Raw genomic sequence first — 20,256 nt, 5'->3', positions numbered from 1 at the left:
GTTAGTAGAAGAGGATAATGCAGACAAGGTAAACGAATTTGAGGAGTGTGTCCAACAGGCCTTTATGTGGGCCGGATCCTGGCGGCGCTGAGTAGGGGCAGTTTTAAAAAGGGGGCATCGAATCTGGTCCCTTTCGGACTTGTTTTGATGCCCTAGTCTTTTTATGCTTTGTCTTTGCATGGCCAAACTGTAGGACAGGCCTTACAAAACTGGCTCACACAGCACTACGTGGGCCACACGTAACACATCATCATTTGGCGTTTCTTTGCTCGATTAGAGCAATGTCGCTAAAGTAACTTTGGAGCCTCCTGGAGATACCCCGCGCGATATCCAGTGAACCTGACTTTTCCTGCTGGATGTGGTGTTGTATACAACCAGCTAGAATCATCTCTGGGCAGACAGCACAAGGAAGAAGGTGAGCCAGGGTAGGCACTTGGAAGGGACAGCCCCTAGATGCAGTCTTCAATCTAAGAGCTGGTTTGGAGATACCTGGGTACTTCAGTGTGATTTTCATTACTTTTAAGAAAAGTGCTGCTGCAGTTCTAGGGATCTGCCCCCTTAAAACACAAAAAGGCAAACAGACAAAGAGAATCGAGTTCTCTTTATAATTAGAGCATAATAAACACTGCACAACCCATCGGAGTAAGCTTGTGAAAACCATGGTCCTCGAAATCCAGTAACAGGAATATGACAAATGTGTGCCTAGTGTTTTTGGCCAAAGTTTACACCTTGCTCTATACGTGATCAAAGGTCAGCCAGAATCCACAGCAGATATTTTTGTGATGGGTTTTAGTTTGGCAGTAACCTATTCGCATTCCTTGGAATCTCGAACTACAATAAAACATATGGGACTTTTTATCATGAAGACAATGTCCATTACCTGATGGCCTGCAAATCTTCTTTCTCCTATTAAGTCGAGTCTCATAGCTCCGATAAAGAACTTAATTTTTCATCAATGCCTTAATGTCAATTTGATACCACTCAGCATGTAATACCAGTTTGTCCAAAGCAGAACCAAACAGTTGAACCAGGAACTAGAGTTAGATCCTAATCTATCCCTAGAGTTTCCTCCTCCATAAGTGTTTTGAAGATGCCTTTAGTTTTCTATGGAGCCTGTTACTAGTGGATAGCTCTTGACCCAAAACAAAAACAGATTGCTTTTGATGATACAACTGTAAGCAAATGTGGGTGTGGGAATCGAAAGAGGAAGGCTGCAGAAAACGTAAGAAATTGGGCCAAATAATAGTTTACCAGTGAAGGCAGTATGGACTCAAAAAAGGCTACCATCAATTTAGCTCTGATCAGAAAAAAACAGGCACCCCAGCATGGCTGCCAGTTAACCATAAAAATATCTTAATGCATCACTTAGATTACTAGATTTGTATATGCTTTGTTGTTTTTGTTGCTTATGGTAAATAAATACATTTTAACCATTTTATTACCCCTTGCTGAGTGCGACGTCATCAATTTCTTCAGCACACAATTCCAGTTCTCATGTTTTAGGCCATGCCCCTAACTCTAATTGGCTACGCCCCTTTATCAGGTTTGCTATGGTCATTTTAGAGACCCACCCTCCCCAGTTTTTCACCACACTTAAAGCTCTGGTGACCAACATTCCGGACAGAATTTCCCCATAACCCCACCATCCTAGTTGTGCCACACAAATCCCAACATACTGGATCTACAATGAAGAGCTCCTGCGTGCACCCAAGACGTTTGCCATGATACAGTTCTACACAAAACACAAATGTATATTTTTCTTTGGTATTTGAGATGCTAATGGGCTAATCCATTACATTTTTAACTGGCTACATGGTTGGGAAGGTTTTTTCCCCGCATTAAGTACAGCACAGGTTTTGTAACAGAGTTGTGTGATTATTCGAGACCTTTTGTTTCAGGACGTGTCTAAAATATTTGAAAAAAGGGAACTGGGATACAACAGTGCCCAGACCTCCTCTACTAGAAGTTACATACGTACCAGAATAACTCGTCACATACTAACTACAGTTAAGATAGGGTACAGAGAACAATACTAATTAGGCAATCTGAATATTGTGTACAACGCTTTGTAATGCTGCAAAAAAGATGGACGAAGGTCGTGCCATGGGACATTCACAGACATACCACACATATTAGCTCACAAAACACTTTTCAAAGCAGGCCTTCAACATCGGTGTAGCTGACAGTTCACTTTTGTTGCACAACATTCCTTCTCATGCAAATTAGTCTTTTCCTATCTCCTTTTAGTAGGACTTTCATTCAACTTAAGGCAAATAACTGTGAAAAACATCTGACATGTGCCGACACCTTAACAGAGAGACTACCCCAAGACAATTCAAATTTACACTGACTATCCCAAGATAATTTAAATTTAGATAACCACAGTGTATATTACAAATACACCATTCACTGCTCACAGCTGGCTAAGCTTGTGTTAAAGCAAGTTCACTGTTTAAATTAAAAGAAGCACATAACACAGTAAACATATTCCAAAGCTGCTTATTCTGACACAGGGGCTGAATGCTGGCAGTCCGGGACTGGCTACTTACTCCACAGACAGAATGCCGTTGGCCAGGACTCCCTCGTATCGGCCTATCCCCTTGTGCTGCGTCACGTTGATCCGTCCACCCTGCTCGTCTGCAATGACCCCTGCATGGATAGCGGCTTTGCACAAGAGTGAGGTCTAGAATGCAATATGACATAACTCTTTTAGAGATTCAGTGTCAAATAACAGTCCTTTGTTGATAAGGGAGGGAATTACAACATTAAAAAATACTCATATAAGGAAACACTGCATGGAAGGCATATCGAGGAACCAGTGTGAAAATTAACATATATAGGTCAATCACTTGGAATGCTTCATGTAAATAACAATTATACAACATGTGGTTGAAAAATGGGAGTTATAAAGCACTGGTAATTTTCAAGTGATATTAAGTTTGACATTTATTTCACAGCCTGACATTGTGTGTGTCTGCAGATTTCTGCCTGTTTTCAGGTATCTCCCACCAGACAGTGGAAGCTCACTAGTTGCGAAATACCTATTGGGGGCTTATCAAGATGCTACAGTAGGCTTAAACCATTCCCATTGCTTACCACCAATTGGTGTTACTGTCACTCTTATCTGTTTGCTTCTTATTTGTTGGTTTACTTTCCTCTTGTTGTGTTTGTCCGTCTCCTGATGTATAGCCTCCAAACAATCGCTTTGATTGGCTGACCTGTTTTTTTTTGGTTAAGCTTTTCATGAGAGTTAATGTATTTTTCAACTCTCTCCCTCCTGTGCGCCCCATGCTGTCTTGTTCTCTTCCTTCTCAGCTATCACTCCTCCTTTATCATGTGTTTTTCCCCCTGCCAAATTCGCCGCCATGTGCTCCAGGTTGGTCTGTAATAAACTGGGTTAATGGTTGAGGGGAAGTTGAAACTGTTTTCAAGCAGCAAACACAATTCTTCTCAGGGTGTTGGAAAGGAAATGAAATTTGAAGACATTTTGCCACATCAGACATCGGTAGAAAACAATATGAAATCATATGTGGTGAAAGAGCAGTGCAGGCCTAAAATGTGTGCTGGTGCCAGAGAGGTGAAGAGTTCACTTGAAAATAGAATGCATGGCCAGCAAGGTCTTAGTTAAAGGAAAACCTGTGTTTGCAAGCTTTAAGGAATGTATGGACTTGGCACACAGGCATGTATTCTGATGCCACACTAAATTAAAAACATAATTGAAGAATGGGAGCAGAAGACTGAATTAGCCAAGGATACACAGAATCTAATAAGATATCATGGGAGCAGAGTAATAGAACACACACACGCAAATACACATGCATTCAAAAGCAGTGAATAGTTAGTTTGTTAAGCACTGTTAGAACTATACTACAGAATGTGTAAGAAAAAGGTTAAAGGTTTAGGGACATCGGTGTTGTGACGCTTTGTAACAAACCTATAACTGCTAAGCAACATATTATTTGACCTCTCTTGGGCCCTTAGTATCCAACTCTCAGTGGCCCCTCGTGTGCCTCTTTTTATCAGGGCCTCTTTTGGATCTCCAGTGTCAGACTCTCAGTGGGCCCTGATGTGTTTCCTTTTATCAGGGGCTCTCTTAGCCCCACCCCCAGTCTCATTCTTGGTGGATTTGGGTGTGCCGCTTTTTCAAGTGCTTCTCTTCTGGGCCCATGAGGCCACATGCGTCTTCTTGGTCCGTCTCGCCAGTCACTACCGCATCTCAAGGGCACTCTGGTTTCTTTTATGTTTTTTCCATTCCTGCCACCATTATTCCTAAGCGCCCTTCTTTTGGGGTTCTGACTGCTACTCTCCCCATTGAACCTCTTTATATACTGCAATCTCTACCATTAACCTCTTTACAAATATATATATCACCTTCTATGTAGTCATATAGCTATATATGTATTACTTTATTCCTACTGTAGAAAAGAGACAGTGCAAAAAATATGACTTTTACTTTCTCCAATGCACTACTGTCTCATCCTATACCTCTCTCAATCTACCCTCCATCTACACTCTCTTGACTCATCCCAGAACTCATTCTACTACTATGATCTCCAGAAATAGCCCTTTCTAGGCTCTTCCCTCCGGCTCACCTCAATCCTCAGGTTTTACCACTGTGATCTCACTAACAAAACTCTCTAAACTCTTCCCTTATGTATTTCTCCTTTGACTCATCCCAAACCTCATTTTACTATTATGATCTCCCTATCCCCTTTCTGCAGACCCTTCCCTCTATCTCTCCTTCTACACATCCCAAACCTCACCTTACTACTATGATCCCCATTTCTAAACTCATCCCTCTTCTATGTCTCTATTATCCTATGCAATCTAACTAGCAGACTTGCATGTCCACCACTCAAGTTAACTCATATTTCCCTAAACTAATCCATTAATAATCCTTTTGGGTTCTGGAGTAGTGTACTACTCACTGAAAAGTGCTTCAATGACTCTTCAGGGATAGTAAGCTCTATATAAATGCAATTACAATTGTAATAAGCATTGTTCAAAAGAAAAAAAATCCAACAAATGCCTTCCCTGTCCTGGCTTCAGATTAACTACAAGGGGTATGCAACCCTTTGTGTGGAGACAGGCCACAGCCTAAGAAGGGCTGTGCCCAGCTCCGCCCTCACATTCTGCCAGTGATTGCCCATTTAGGCACACCTAAGCTCTCTACTGTGTGTGGTTGCCCAGGATGAATACACAAAGCCCAAATGTCAGCTACATCCAGTCATGTGACCCATAGACAGTCTACAGGCACTAAATGGCTAAGACAGGAAAATGCCAACTTTCTAAAAGAGGCATTTTCAAATTTGTTATTTAACACTGTTTACCATAAGAGATGATTTTAAATTAGGATTCCAGGGACACAAGACATGAACTGATTACTGCTTCCTATTTGGAAGGTACACTTATAAAATGCAATAAGGCAACTACAATGTTATCCTATGAGAGAGATAGGCCTTGAAATAGTGAAAAAATAATTTAAGACTTTTTCACTAACAGGACATCTAAAACGTAAACTTACATGTCCTCCTTGTAAAATTAATGGAACACTGCCTTTAAGGCTTTTTAGGGGTGACTATTGTATAAAGAAGGAAGATTTGGGCCTGGCAATTTTTTTTTGTTGCTAGGTTGAAGTGGAGGTTAAAAAATGCACACACAGGCTGTGATGACAGGCCTGAGACACAGTTAAAGGGCTACTTAAGTGGGTGGCACAATAAGTGCTGAAGGTCCCTTTAATAGCATTTACTTTACGGGCCCTGTGTGCGTGTAGTACCACTTTACCAGGGTCTTGAGGATGAGCCAATGTTACCACATTTTAAGGAGGGAGTACATGCACTTTGGCACTGGTTAACATTGGTAAAGTGTGCAGAGTCCTAAGACCAGCAAAAAGAAGATCGGCAAAAAGTAGAGGAGGAAGGCAAAATGTTTGTGAGATGACCAAAATGTTTTGGGGGAAACCAGAGTATTTGGGGGAAGATCTCCCTAATGCTGAAGGGTCTAACATGCCCCTTCCCTGGTGCGCTTCTTCCTTTACCCCTCCATGTTACTTTTTCCCAGTGCTTAATTTGAGCCGGTGGTTGCAGGTGGGGCTCAGACACTAATTTTTCCTTATCAGATATTTCCTCAAGAGCAAGAGAGGTGAAAACATACAAACGGGAAGGAAGACAAAAAAATGTCAACAAGGGGGAAAGCAGGAGCCTGCAAGAGGGAGATAAAGGAGCAGGGAAGAGTGTCTGGCAGTGGATTAGAGATGCATAAGGTTGACTCAGGACTACATAGTCTTTTTGTTCCACACTGGAATATTTAATGCGTAAGCCATGGGCTTCTGAGCAGAGCTCTGGCACCAGCACTCATTATGTTACAAATTAAGCACTGCTCCCACCATTATGTGCTTATCCCCTCCACTGTTGTGTTTTCTTTAGTTTTTTCTCTCTCTCTTCTTTTCCCCTCCTACCCCCACCCAGCTTTATCTTTATTTTATTGTTCCTGCCATCTGCTCCTACATTGACTGTAGTCTAATGCAGTCCCTCAGGACTCTCACAATACATGTTCAGTTCTCTTTTGCGCCATGATCGTTAATGGGCTACATCTACCTCATCTAGGTGAGAGGAATAACAGCTTGTGCCTACCACCCGATTCAACAAAAAAGGATGAAAGAAAATGTCAGAGTAAAGTCAGCAACAGGAAAAAGTGAGCAATTTGGGCCAACATGCTGTAAAAAGGTATGTACTGTCCCGATTGTGTTCATTTTTGTTCTTTAATGTGGAAATCCAATGCTGTCATTTCATCTCTAAACCAATTCATGTAGAAATTTTTTTTTTACCTCCATTTGTCACATAATATTACACCATGATGCAATTCCTTCCACTGGTGGGAGGATGACAATGCTCCATTATGAGCCTTTCTAAACAATGGTGCAGAATTGTGAAGGAAAATGTGGAGAGATTACATTGCAAACTCAAACATACGTAGGTGCCTGTTCATCTTTTGCTTTATCTTGTTTGATTTATTTTGGATTGGAAGGGTGCCCCAAGCAAAACATTTTGTACCACTTTTCTCATGAACTATGTTGACTGCGCCCAGACAATATAGCTAGGACACACGTTGAGGGTACATGCGGGTAGATGCCCTCTACCCACTCTTTTCACAAGATGGATGTTGTCCACCCTGCCAAGAAATTGGGCCCCACAAAAAAAACACTGAACTCGTCCACGTGTAATTTTCAGACACCAGTACACATCCAGCAGCAGTTATTTTAAATTGCAGCTCCGCCAAACGCTAAGGCTGAATTTCAGAGGCCATTAGGCATTCTTTTGATGGAGTCACCTGGTTGGGAGCTATGTGGAGCCTCATGCTTTTGATATTTTCAGGCCTTGTTTATTAGAGATATGCATGTAGTGTAAGAATGTCAGATATGTTGGCCCATCCCAGTATTTACACAAATAGCAATTTAAAAAACACTATTTAGTTTTATTTCTTTTACAGTTCAGCTCATCCTAATGCAGGGTGTCAAGGCATTTACATCACACACACACAATTTATTGGCAGTGTATAATGTATGTGTGTGTGTGTGTGTGTACACATCAATGCATAGGATGTGTTACAGAAGACAGTGAGGGTTACAAAGTGTAGGAGCCACATGCCTTTCATATCTCGCTGTGCTATACTAGAAGAATTACAATTTATGAACTGCAAGTAATAAAAGGATCTCTGTGTTAAAAACAGTGAACCCACATACCCATCTACATAAAATAAAGATGTCATCAGCTTGTTAAACAATGTGCTTTGCATGAGACAAATTAACCCTATGTGCTATTTTGATTCAAAACTAGGACAAGACAAAAAACAGGTGTCTCCAGCAAATATGTTAACCTCCAGATTTATCTTGCCGCTATTATTACTCCCTGAGATTTACTGGGCACATAAAGATCTCTGCAGCAGGTGCCTTAACCTCATAAAATATTTAAAAATGCAAACTATGCAAAAAAATAAGTCGAGCAGTTTTACTGCCACATTTCTCCTTGTTGCCAATTTCTTTCTGGAAGAGTTTTAAAATATAGATGTAAAAGTTGAGGCCCAGATTTTGTGTTAGCATTGAGTCACGTTTTTGGCTTAACCCAGACACAAAATCTAATTAGCTAAAAATTGAAATGTACTCAACATACCTCTGCTAAACACATATGTGGGGTATTCAAGTCTGATGTGACCTCCTGTGGGGTCCTCGGTTGTGAGGCCACTTCCTGTGATACCATGTGCGATATCTTGCACTGTGATGTCACGTGCTGTCACTTGCATACTGCCTAACTTGGTTGGTCACCCCTCCACTTTTTTTTTTTTTTTTTTTTTTTTTTTTTTTAGGTCTTGCGTCTCGTATATAGGGCTTCGAGCCCAAGAAATGTTTCAGTCACCCTCAAGCTCCCAACCACAAAATACACGCCTTGCTTGTTGGACAAGGTATTATTAAGTTAAACACCATCTTATGACGAATCACATGTCGTAAAGGAGGCGCAGCGGTTTGTAAATAAATAAATACATAAATAAATAAGAAAAATAAACGCAATGCAATAAAAATAAAATTCGGCACAAAGTCCAGAGTTGTTGAATAGGCTGCTTTTATCTCAAAGAGACAACCAACATCGCAGTTCAAATATGGCCATAGGCAAACGCTTACTGACTTTACTGAACACAATGCGGTCACACTTAGGCTGTTTAGGAAAGGTGCCTAAAACAATCTAGTACGTTGATTAAAAAGGCGCGTGATGTTTCTTTCAGATAAACTCTCCAGCGGTGCACCGAAAATAAGCAACAGAGGGCGTGTTCCTCTCACTAACACCGAGTAAACGCTTATCTGATAGAGACTTCTAGTTTCAGATTCCTTACCTTAGAATTTTCCCCCAGGCGTCAGACTGGATCCGGAGATTTTTTCTTCGAGCAATACCCTTGCGCGTCGGTAGGTGGCGTCAGTCGACGTCGTAGTCGCCGTGATGACGTCGAGTAGTGCATAGATGCCGCCCTCGCGCAGTGACGTCAGTTCTTTTCTTTTTGCGCCCCTCGCTGATCCGACAGAGAGCTACCTTCGGCTATTTTTGGTCCGAATTCGACAGTTTTGTTGAACTTTATTGGTGCGACCTTTGGTGCGTCACGGATGTCCACGAAGACCGGGTTCAAGCCGTGCGAGGACTGCCACCGCATGATGTTGGTGACGGACCCTCATCATGTCTGCCTGTGGTGCCTCGAGCACGACCACGAACCGAGATCGTGCTCAGAGTGCCAGGCAATGCATCCAAAGGCTTTGAGGGAGTGGTCCCTAAAGCTGATGGCAGCCCAGCACTCGACTCCGCGCAGATCCCGATCTCGCTCGAGAGGAAGGTCTTGAGATCGGTCGCAGAGCCATCACCACTCGTCTTCTTCTAAATCTTCAGGTCAAGGTAAGAAGAAGTCTAAGAAGTCCCATCGCTCTCTGACTTCACCCCATCGCTCGGCCGACGCAACGCGGGACGAGCGTCCACGAACTAGGCCTTCGTCCTCGGAGCCTACATCTGGGTCGACTCCGCGCTTCCCCGAGTTTCCCGGAGCCAGAGCGACCCCCACCCAACTCAAGGAGTTCTACGAGGCCATGCGCCTCATCTTTGGGCGTGCCGACCCCGATACGGTGCCTTCGAGCCCAAGGGGCTTGGCTGAGGGGCCTTCGGGTTCTGCTTGGCGGCTTCAGCCCTGGCCACCGAGGTCGCCTCCAGATCCGTGCGTGGATCCGCACCGACACCGACGCACAGTTGAGACCTTCCCCGACGCCGGGTTGTTTAGCGATGCTCCCGACGTCAGTAGTGGCCACTATCGACGTTGTCCCGATTCTCATTCCTGATCACTCGGAGTCGGAGCGGCGTCGGCCGACGCCACCATCGGTGGGCCCCATTTGCCCGAGGTCGGATTCTGACCCATTTTCCTATGGGTACGAATATGGGGAGGAATTGAAGGGTCCCTGGACCCTTATGAATACCAGGAAGATCCTACTATGGATTGGGCACAGGACTTGGGCGAAGCCAGTGGTCTTGATACTTCTCCTGACACTGGCATGCTGTCTCCTCCTACCGTGGCTACGGCGGAGGGAGCTACCGATGGTATGGCGGTTAGTAGGGCAGCTGAGGTCCTTGGCCTTGTGCTACCTACTGTCGAAGTCAGGTCTAACCTCCTGCCGGAGGTGCTTCAGCCTGGGGCTTCTACGTCTGAACCCCTTCTCCCATTTAACAAAGCCCTCACTGATGTCCTTTTGGGTACATGGTCCAAACCCAACACAGAGGCTCCTGTGAACAGGACTATTGCTCGCCGCCATCGGCCTGCACCGAACGACCCGAAGTTCCTGTCCCAAAATCCTACGCCTGAGAGTCTTGTTATCCAGGCGTCCTTCTAGCGCGTCCCCTTCCGCACCCCCAGATAGGGAATCCAAAAGGCTGGAACAATTTGGTAAGAAGTTATTTTCTTCCTCCAGCCTCACACTGCGGTCCGTGAACACTGCATGCCTTTTGGCCCATTATTCCCACTCGCTGTGGGATACGGTTGTGCAAGTCCTGCCGCAGATACCGGAGGAGGCCCGTGCTATCGTCTCACAAGCAGTCAAAGATGGGAGAGACGCAGCAAAGTTCACGATCCGTTGTGGGCTGGATACGACCGACTCTCTGGGCAGATCGGTTGCAGCAACAGTGGCCTTACGGTGCCATGCCTGGTTACGTACTTCTGGCTTCTCGGGGGATGTCCAACAGTCACTTATGGACATGCCCTTTGATGGCACCCGTCTCTTCGGAGACAAAGCAGACTCGGCCTTGTAGAGATTCAAGGAGTCCCGGGCTGCTGCTCAGTCCCTTGGCCTTTCTGCCGCCACACGCCCACCACAGTCCGCTTTTCGTCCCTTTCGTGGCCACGGAGGGGCGCCTTGTCGTGTCCTCAACCCAGACACCGGGCCATGCACGCTGGACAGCCTATGCATGGCCGGGGGCGCGGAATCCCACGTGGTCGTGGAACAGGGAACCAGAGGTCTGTCCAGTCCACCTATGCCCCGCAGCAGCCTCCAAACCTTCCTAGTCCGTCCCCTCACTCCCACCCAGTAGGTGGCAGAATCCTCCATCACCTGCCCCACAGGGAACATATAACCACGGATGGGTGGGTTTTGCAAATAATTCGGAAGGGCTACTCCCTCCCTTTCAAATCTGCACAACCACACATGCCACCATCCTTCCATCCACTTTTGGAGGATCATTTGGTGCTTCTCCGCCAGGAAGTCGCGGCTCTCTTGGCCAAGGGAGCTATAGAAAGGGCCCCTGTGCCAGAAGTAGGTCGTGGTTGTTATTCCTAATACTTTCTGATACCAAAGAAGGACAATGGCTTGCGCCCTATCCTAGATCTTCGGGACCTGAACTACTTCCTCAAGAAGGAGAAGTTCAAAATGCTCACCCTGGCTCAGGTTCAGTCTGCCTTAGACCCAGGAGACTGGATGGTAGCGTTGGACTTGCAGGATGCTTATTTCCACATCCCCATCCTGCCTGCCCACAGACGTTACCTACAATTTGTGGTAGGACACTAGCACTTTCAATTTACCGTGCTCCCTTTCGGCCTTACCAGTGCCCCTCGGGTGTTCACGAAAGTGATGGCGGTGGTTGCAGCTCATCTGTGCAGGTTAGGGGTCTCAGTCTTCCCCTACCTAGACGACTAGCTGTTTAAGGCGCCTTCGCCCCAGACAGTGGTCTCATACCTCCAGACTACGGCGAACCTCCTGCACCAGCTGGGGTTCACTATCAACGTGCCGAAGTCACACCTGACTCCCTCTCAGAAGCTCCCTTTCATCGGAGCAGTTCTGGACACAGTGCGGCTTCGGGCTTATCCTCCCCAAAAGCGAGTCCAAGACATTTAGGCTATGATTCCGATCTTTCAGCCTTGGTCTTGGGTTTTGGTGAGACAGACTGAGGCTGCTGGGCCTCCTGGCCTCCTGCATCCTGCTAGTAACACATGCCAGGTGGCATATGCGGGCTCTGCAGTGGGACTTGAAGTTCCAGAGGGGGCAGCATCAGGGGAATCTCTCCGACATGGTCCAGATCTCGGAGGGGACTGCGAAAGACCTGCAGTGGTGGCTTTTGAATCCCAATTGGGTCACTGGCAGATCCCTCTCCCTTCCCCACCCAGATCTCTTTATAGTGACAGATGCGTCGCTTCTGGGTTGGGGCGGCCACATGGGAGAGGCGGAGATCAGAGGTCTCTGGTGGAGTCGGGACGCCACATAAATTTGCTGGAGCTCTGAGCGATCAGACTTGCATTAAAAGCATTCCTTCCCTCTTTCACAGGGAAAGTAGTGCAGGTGTTCACGGACAACACTACCGCCATGTGGTACTCCAACAAACAAGGTGGGGTAGGGTCCTGGACCCTTTTTTTGGAGGCACTACGCCTCTGGACATGGCTGGAACATCAGAACATTACCCTGATGGTTCAACATCTGGCGGGCTCTCTCAACGCCAGAGCAGACGTACTCAGCCGCCGACACACTGTCGATCACGAATGGCGTCTCCATCCAGAGGCGGCGCAAGGTCTCTTTCTCAAGTGGGGAGAGCCTTGGTTAGATCTGTTCGCCTCCGCAGAGAATGCGCAATGTCAGCTATTTTGCATGTTGGAGTTTCCAAGGCGGCACTCGCTCAGAGACGCTTTTCGTCGCGAGTGGAACTCCGGCCTTCTTTATGCCTTCCCACCTATCCCTCTTCTGCCCAGAGTTCTCAAGAAAATCAAGAGCGACCGGGCCCAAGTTATCTTGGTGGCTCCGGACTGGGCTCGAAGAGTATGGTATCCAGAGCTATTGAGCATGTCCATCGATCCTCCACTCAGACTACCTCTTTGGGCGGATCTTCTGTCGTAGCAGCAGGGGACGGTCCTCCACCCGAACCTGTCCAACCTCCGCCTTCATGCGTGGAGATTGAGCGGCAACAGTTGACAGCATTTGCCCTTCCACCCAAAGTCTGCAATGTTATCTTGGCAGCCAGGCGTCCATCGACTAAAACTGTATACGCCTGTTGGAATAAATTTGTGGTATGGTGCACCAACAAATCTGTTGACCCCTTTTCTGCCCCTCTTTCAGAGGTTCTTCTATTCATTCTTTCCTTAGCCCAGCAGGGCTCTGCATTGGGCACCCTTAAGTGGTATCTGTCTGCCATTTCTGCCTTTCTTAGGCTTCCTGATCAGCCCTCACTCTTTAAATCTCCTCTTGTGAGTAGGTTCTTAAAGGGGCTCACCCACTTATTTCCTCCCACTCCCTTCATCATGCCGCAGTCGGATATTAATCTTGTGCTTACTTACTTGATGTGTACCCCCTTTGAGCCTATGCATAATTGTCCCTTACGGCTCCTCACATTCAGAACTGTCTTTCTCATCGCCATCACCTCTGCTCGCAGGGTGAGTGAGCTTCAGACCCTTTCTTCAAAGCCTCCATACTTGTCCATGCACCCCGACAAAGTGGTGTTACGCACTAGGGCTTCCTTCCTTTCTAAGGTGGTTACACCGTTTCATGTAGGCCAGGCCATCACTTTGCCTACCTTCTACGCACCCCCACATCCTTCCCATGAGGAGGAGAGACTCTACCGTCTGGACCCAAAAAGAGCATTGGCGTTCTATCTCAATCGTATTAAAGACATTCAGGTGGACGATCAACTCTTTGTTGGCTATGCGGGTGCGAGGAAAGGGAAGGCGGTGCAGAAACGTACCATCTCTCGATGGGTGCTTCTTTGCATCAAAATGTGCTACGCTTTGGCAAAAAAGCAACCTCCTGACAGCTTGCGGGCTCATTCTACCAGGGCCACTGCTGCATCCACTGCGTTAGCACGCGGAGTTCCTGTCCTGGATATCTATCAGGCAGCTACGTGGGCGTCTCTGCACACGTTTGCTAAGCATTACTACCTGGACAGTCAGGTCCGTCGGGACGGCTACTTTGGTCGTTCGGTGCTGCAGGACTTTCTAGTATGATCTTAGTTCGCAGCCCACCACCGAGGATGGCATTGCACTATTCTAAAGTAAGGAATCTGCAACTATAAGTCTCTATCTGATGTTCAAGTTACTTACCTTCGGTAATGAAATATCTGGTAGAGACATATTCTAGTTGCAGATTCCTTACCGCCCACCCATCCTCCCCGCTTGCGAACTGATTTCTAGGGACAGGGATTCCCCCTTTCAGGTCCTTAGCTCTGGCGCACCAATATCAGGGTTCTTAGCGGCTCTACGCTCTGGCGTGGAAAGTCGTTAAAAGAAACTGACATCACTGCGCGAGGGCAGCGTCTATGTACTATTCCCAACGTCATCACAGCGACCACGACCCCTACGATGCCTGTGGAGTCGACTGACGCCACCTACCGACGCGCAAGGGTATTGCTCGAAGAAAAAATCTCCGGATCTAGTCTGACGCCTGGGGGAAAATTCTAAGGTAAGGAATCTACAACTAGAATATGTCTCTACCAGATATTTAGTTACCGAAGGTAAGTAACTTGTACTTCAGTGTTAAAGATTGCAATCATGCCTCCGAAATCCAACAGCTGACTGTTGGACTAATACACTGTGGTAACATATCTGATGGAAAAACAAAACCTAAACGTTTCATAAACTGATTCACAATCATTCAAGGTCAAGTCACATTTCAAGCTCAGCGGGATATTATTAGGTCTAAAGAACAGACTCTGAGGCAAACACGTCCAAGACCTTGGACTGAAATGGCACATGATGTCTGTGTTTTGAGAATCCCCCTCCTGCCCCCTTCTCCATCCCAACAATGGGACTCGACCTCTCATATGCACAGAGAGGTCATTTTAATCATACATGAATTCACACTAAAATTACTGTTATATCCCTCCACCAAAATCACAAGTGCACAGAACGTGAAACTTCCTATCATTTAAAATTAGAGCCACCCATGGCCTTGACGCGAGGAAGCACAAAGAACATAATTCACAAAACTCAAAAAGTGTGCATAAGTTATTTGAAGTGCAATTAACGAAATCATAAGAATTAGGAAAAAGCCTGACCCTGATCCCCCTTCTAGAAACAACAACTTTTAGGAAAATCTAAACCCAAAACTCAAAATAGCCAAATCTGATCCGCCTACTGGGAACTGGGATCTCAACTGTTAAGTAGACGACTAAAAATGCATCCCAGATGTGTCTCACAGTGCCCGTTGCAACAGTGTAGACGATACCCCGGACCAACAAATTGTGCTGGAATGGTTCATGCCAATATTAACTTCAGTATTTGCTGCACTGAACCTTTAACAACTTACATTAAAATTGAATATTGATTTATAGTTCTGTATTTACGTCCAAGGTGTCATACAATCGTGATGTATTTTGTAGCTCTTCAATGTCACGGTCTAAAATAGAAACCACGCCGGGAATGGGCAGAATGGCCTGAAAACTTGAGCGACCTTGACAAATCCAACAGGTCTGACATTTTAATAGAAAACAAAGCTTTTCTTGGTCAAAGGACGTGAAGACACGGGTTTAGGGACAGTACGAAAGGGGGTTTGGGGGGGGGGGGGGGGGGTGTTACGGGCTTTGTTGAGAGCAGCTTGTGGCCGGCTGACACCTGGTGGTGCAGGGGGAATGAAGCGCCAATGAGCTGACAAAGGACAAAGCAGGCTCAGTTTGGCAGACTGGTAACCCCGGCTGAATAGGAAAGGGGTGATGCGGCCTTGGGTAGAGTGAAGGAGAAGAGGAAACATGTACAGGTGGCGCGGGCGTCGCAATGTTGGCCCCAAATAAAAGAAGCAGGCGCGAAAGCAGCGGCCTACACTGCCACCTATGGCCGGAGTAAACCTTTTTTAATGCCGCTCGATGAACAAGGCCTGCTCGACACTCCTCCCGGTCCATGATACAACAGCCAGCGACATCGGTGCTGCAGGTGCAGTGGCACGAGGGACCAAAGTCCTGGGGGGGTCTCTGAAACCCTGATAAATGGATTATATTGCTACCCCAGCAGCAGCCACAGGCGGCCGGTTTCCTTGACTGCACCAGGGCTCGTGGCACCCTTCTACGCTACTGACAACAGTGTCATTATTACAGTAAACAACCAAGCTACCTCCAAATAGTTTCTAGTAATTACCGATAATCACAGCACAGAACGTTCCAGTGCCATCATGAGGAGGTCGGCTGCCAGCGCTAAGTGGTACCCATGACCAAACTGGCATATACGACAGACAACTTCTGACGTGCTCGTATGCCCAGCAGTGGGAGAGTAAACAGCCACACTGAAACCTGAGAGACACGCCTCGAGTAATGTCCATGAATACCCAAGGCCCGCTCAACCAACAGTGCGCTCCTAATGGTGCCAGTGTGCCACTGCACACAAAGCAAAAAAACAAACAAACAAAAAAATGCAGTTGCTGTCAGCAGAAAAAGATTTTCAGGAGATAAGATCACCACCATCTGTTTGCTACACATTCAAGCTTGGAAAATGAAAACAGAACGCTGTTGACGTTTCTCTTGTTACGAGCTTACTCTGCACTGCTTTAAGGACTTGTTTAAATGAAATAAACACGTTCCGTGACGTCAAGAGAAACAGTCCTCCCCTACTTAGATAATCTAAATTTTTCTTGTATTAGCTGCACAGGGAGCACACACTTCATGAATAAAAACTGTTTTACAATTCTTGTACTTACATCTCTGTAGCCTTCAAGATGGTCTCCAGAAATAGTACCCACTACGTCTCTGCACCCAGCAGGGCAGTATCGGCTGAAAAGATAACGATGACTAATGTAAACGACTGCATTTTTTTAAATCATACTTCATTAAATACTTGTCAAACTTTGTTTTGTTTTTGCTGTTTACTAATTAACAATTTAGCACACCACACAAGAAAAATCATTCTTCACTGCTTGTGGTTTAGCAGCTGACCTTGGAGCCCAGGGATCTAGCTTTTAATCTCAGTTTGCAAGCTCACCACAGGTTGTGTCCTCTTATTGGACAGACACCTCTATTACCACAAGCCCTTTCTCTCTCTCTGTCCTGGAGGGCATTGGCAGAGAGTGTTTTGATGAACAGGCTCATCCGGAGGAGGGGGAGGTAGGAGATTCACTACAGTGAGTTACTGGCTCTGACTGCAGTACCTCGACCCCTCCCCTCGCAAACTCAGGGGGAAGAGTGAAAAGGCTGATTTGGAAGTGAAGTTGAGTAAACAGGCCAATCTGAGAATGATCAAAAACAGGAAATGTTTGCTAAAGATAGGTTGTCACTGTTTACTTTTATTGAATTATTTGTTTTGCACAGTGCGCACTACGGAACTCAAATCCTCGCTGGTGTTTGTGAGAATATGCGTTTGGAAGCTAGGAAATGGGCGGCAGTGTGTAAGATATAGCAATACTTTTTTTGTACTTTTTTCTGAAGGGCAAAAGATATGAGTGCTGGTGTTCGTCTGGAAGAGGTCTTCCCATAGGTGAGTGCCAGCTACTGGCATTACTAGTCCCTTCCACTCTTGTAGTTTCATTTACGTCCACCAAGGTAGAATATGCTGAGTGGAGGTCTGTGTAGGCTTGGTATCATTTGATTTTGTTCCACTGATATATCAGTGCATTGTCTTCTCAGTATCTGAAGTCTAGGCAGAATATTTTGAAGGGATACTGGATTTCTCTAGGCGCCACTGGACGTTGCTGTGGGTTTGGGTGAAATTCTTATTTTTGTGTAGTCTGTTAATTAGGAAGATTGTGCATTTAGTTGATTTGTCCTGGCATCGAGCAGCAGTATATAGAATTGCAGTGTTCAGGAAAAGATTTAACAAGTGCCCCGATTGCCATGAAGGTTTTCTGGAGAAATGAAAACAATGTCATTTAGAGTACCTTTCATTTTTGCTCTTTTTAGCTGTGATCAGTGACTTAGTTGGTACCTAGGTTTTTGACCTTGGTTTTGATTTGGGAAATTTCTCTTGAGGTCAGAGGAGAGCAGGTCAAGTATTTTTTTTAAGCAGGTGTGGTCTCAGTGCCAGGATTTCAGTCTTGGAGTGTTCCAGTTTATAGCTGTTTTGATTCATCCAGATTTGTAGTGCCTTAAGGCCATTTGTGAGATAATCCTCCCTGTCCTTTGTGGCTTGCTGGTTCGTTTGCATGACATCAGCCTAAGAGTGGAAGGAGACCGAGAACTTAGAAAGTCCATCACAAGTTTTATATGTGTGTGGAAGAGGAGGACTGAAGGAAGTGTCTGAGAGTATGGGGGCTGTAGGGACGGTATGCTAAGTCTCTCTAATGTGTTTCTTTGTAGCTGCGTATGAAGAAAGTTTTAAACCACTTTAGTGCGTGGTCAGTCACTGATGTGCGCTACAGACTGGAGATGGTGTAGCTGTGTGGAGTGATACACCATTTCAAAGGAACGAAAGATGTCAAAGATTATCAGCATGCCGAATCAGTCTTGGCAACCATGTCTTGATGTTGTTCCAGATGATGATATGGTTTCTATCCTGTGTTTGGCATAAAAGCCTGGTTAGGTAGGGTCAATGATGTTTTTGAGTCTAAGTGGGTGTAAAGGCGATTGCTTTCTCCGTGATTCTGGAAAGCCAGAGAGGCCTGCGAAAGAACAGAAATTGTTAAGCTCTGCAGGCTCAATTGTGGCAGCTTTTAGAAGCTGGACGGTCCTAAGGTGTTTAAGAAGGGAGGAGACCACTTGTTTTGTTGATAATTGCTGATAAGAAGGGGCCTAGATCTTCTACTAGTTTTGAAGAGATGGTGGCAGGTCAGGAGCCTCTTGCAGCATCATGCTGAAGTTGGTTGGGGTACATATGTGCAGGAGGAGCTCTGAGGTGGTGTTTGACTGGTTTGGAGGATGTAATGTTGAAAAGAATTGGGCAGCTTAGGGCAATGTAGAATGTGATTAGGGGGTGCCACAGCTCTTGGGATGGTTGCTGTTGCACACTTTAGGTTTGTGCATCTTTTAACCACTTTTAAAAGATCATAAGGGTAGGCGACTGGTTCCAGGACTAGTCCTATGGAGGGTGTTTTTTTTCCCCACAGAAAAGGGAGCCTTGTGATGATTGACTCATGGGCCTCATGGACAGAGAGCACTAGAAATGTAAATGTTACCACACAGATTTTAAGTTGCGACACAGTCTTTTTTAGCGAAATGTATTAGAATCAGGGGTTGTGTGTTTGACTCAGGATTGGTTTCTAGATGGGGCATATTTATTTACAATTTAAGACATGGCCAAGAAGAAGGATTTAAGAACGAGAGAGCTTTTATTGTGGATACAGGCAGAGCAAGCTGATCACAACAGTATTCATACTATTAACTCCTCTTTTTAAAAGTAAGCAAAGATAAACATTGTGTGCAACTGTACGGCCCCTGTGCTTGGCCCCTGGTCGTGGTTCATTCTTTTGTGTTAAGAAAGAACATTGTGAGGGTGGACTGAAATTAACAATGAACTATAAGCACTGCTGAGCATGCAGAAGTTACTGATCTCGGAGGAGCCCACTCGGAAAACAGATGCAATTTAATTTCTATAACTAATCGTTGTGCAAGCTATTGCACAAATGCACAAGGCACTCAAACCTAAAATGCCATGGAGTCACCAGATTGTGAAAATCAAGCAAAATCCTGCGAGGGATTGAATGCTCTCTGAAGGAGGCAGTGCCATAGCTTGGATCCAGAATTGTTTTGAGGGCCTAAAACACTGGTGCCGATCATATGACGGATATCCACTTCTTAACGGGAAACAGATTATAAAGGGTTGAAACAGTGTCTCAAAGTTAGTAGGGAGGAGGCCAGCATGTATGATGGCACCAGCACTGGTCAATCTTGCTACGTAATCAAAGGTTTCAGTGACGGATCGGATGCAACTTTGGACCCAGCTGGAAGCTTTGTGTACAGCTTTTACCCTGCCCACACTAACTACTTATTTGGGGGAGGTAGCAGAAACCATGAAAGCAAATAACAGAGCTGGAGTCTTAAATCGCTCACAGATGAGCCACAAGGAGCAAGAGAGGATGTATAAAAACTACATTAGCCAAAGGCTCTTCTCTGATTGGAACTTCAGTGCTGCGATGCTAGAGAAAATGTCAGTCATAAGAAGGCTGCCACACGAAGGCTGAGAAAAGACTTCAAAAGTGCGGATTCAGAAAGGTCCTACTAGTTAAACTATAAGTAGGTTCAAGGGCAGCAAGTACTGATAGGAGTACATTTGCTCTTTAATGAGGATCATTCAGTTTATCCAGGTAATCTTCCTACCAAGTTAACTCAGCAAAGTCAATTGCAGGCAGCATAT

General features: G+C 45.6%; 1 protein-coding gene across 1 annotated transcript in view; it reads right to left on the bottom strand.

Annotated features, from left to right (window-relative positions):
- The window catches only part of DCBLD1 (discoidin, CUB and LCCL domain containing 1), a 205,572-nt gene that overhangs the window by 75,840 nt on the left and 109,476 nt on the right, over positions 1-20,256 (bottom strand). The window contains exons 5-6 of the mRNA XM_069235368.1: positions 16,673-16,745; positions 2,550-2,683 (exon numbers count right to left, since the gene is read on the bottom strand). Coding sequence (XP_069091469.1) covers positions 2,550-2,683; positions 16,673-16,745 — 207 coding nt within the window. The remainder of the gene's footprint in view (positions 1-2,549; positions 2,684-16,672; positions 16,746-20,256) is intronic.

This window comes from Pleurodeles waltl, chromosome 5 (assembly GCF_031143425.1).
Source record: "Pleurodeles waltl isolate 20211129_DDA chromosome 5, aPleWal1.hap1.20221129, whole genome shotgun sequence".
Lineage (NCBI taxonomy): Eukaryota > Metazoa > Chordata > Amphibia > Caudata > Salamandridae > Pleurodeles > Pleurodeles waltl.
The sequence above is the reverse complement of the archived record's forward strand: the minus strand, read 5'-3'. Positions and strand labels throughout refer to the sequence as shown.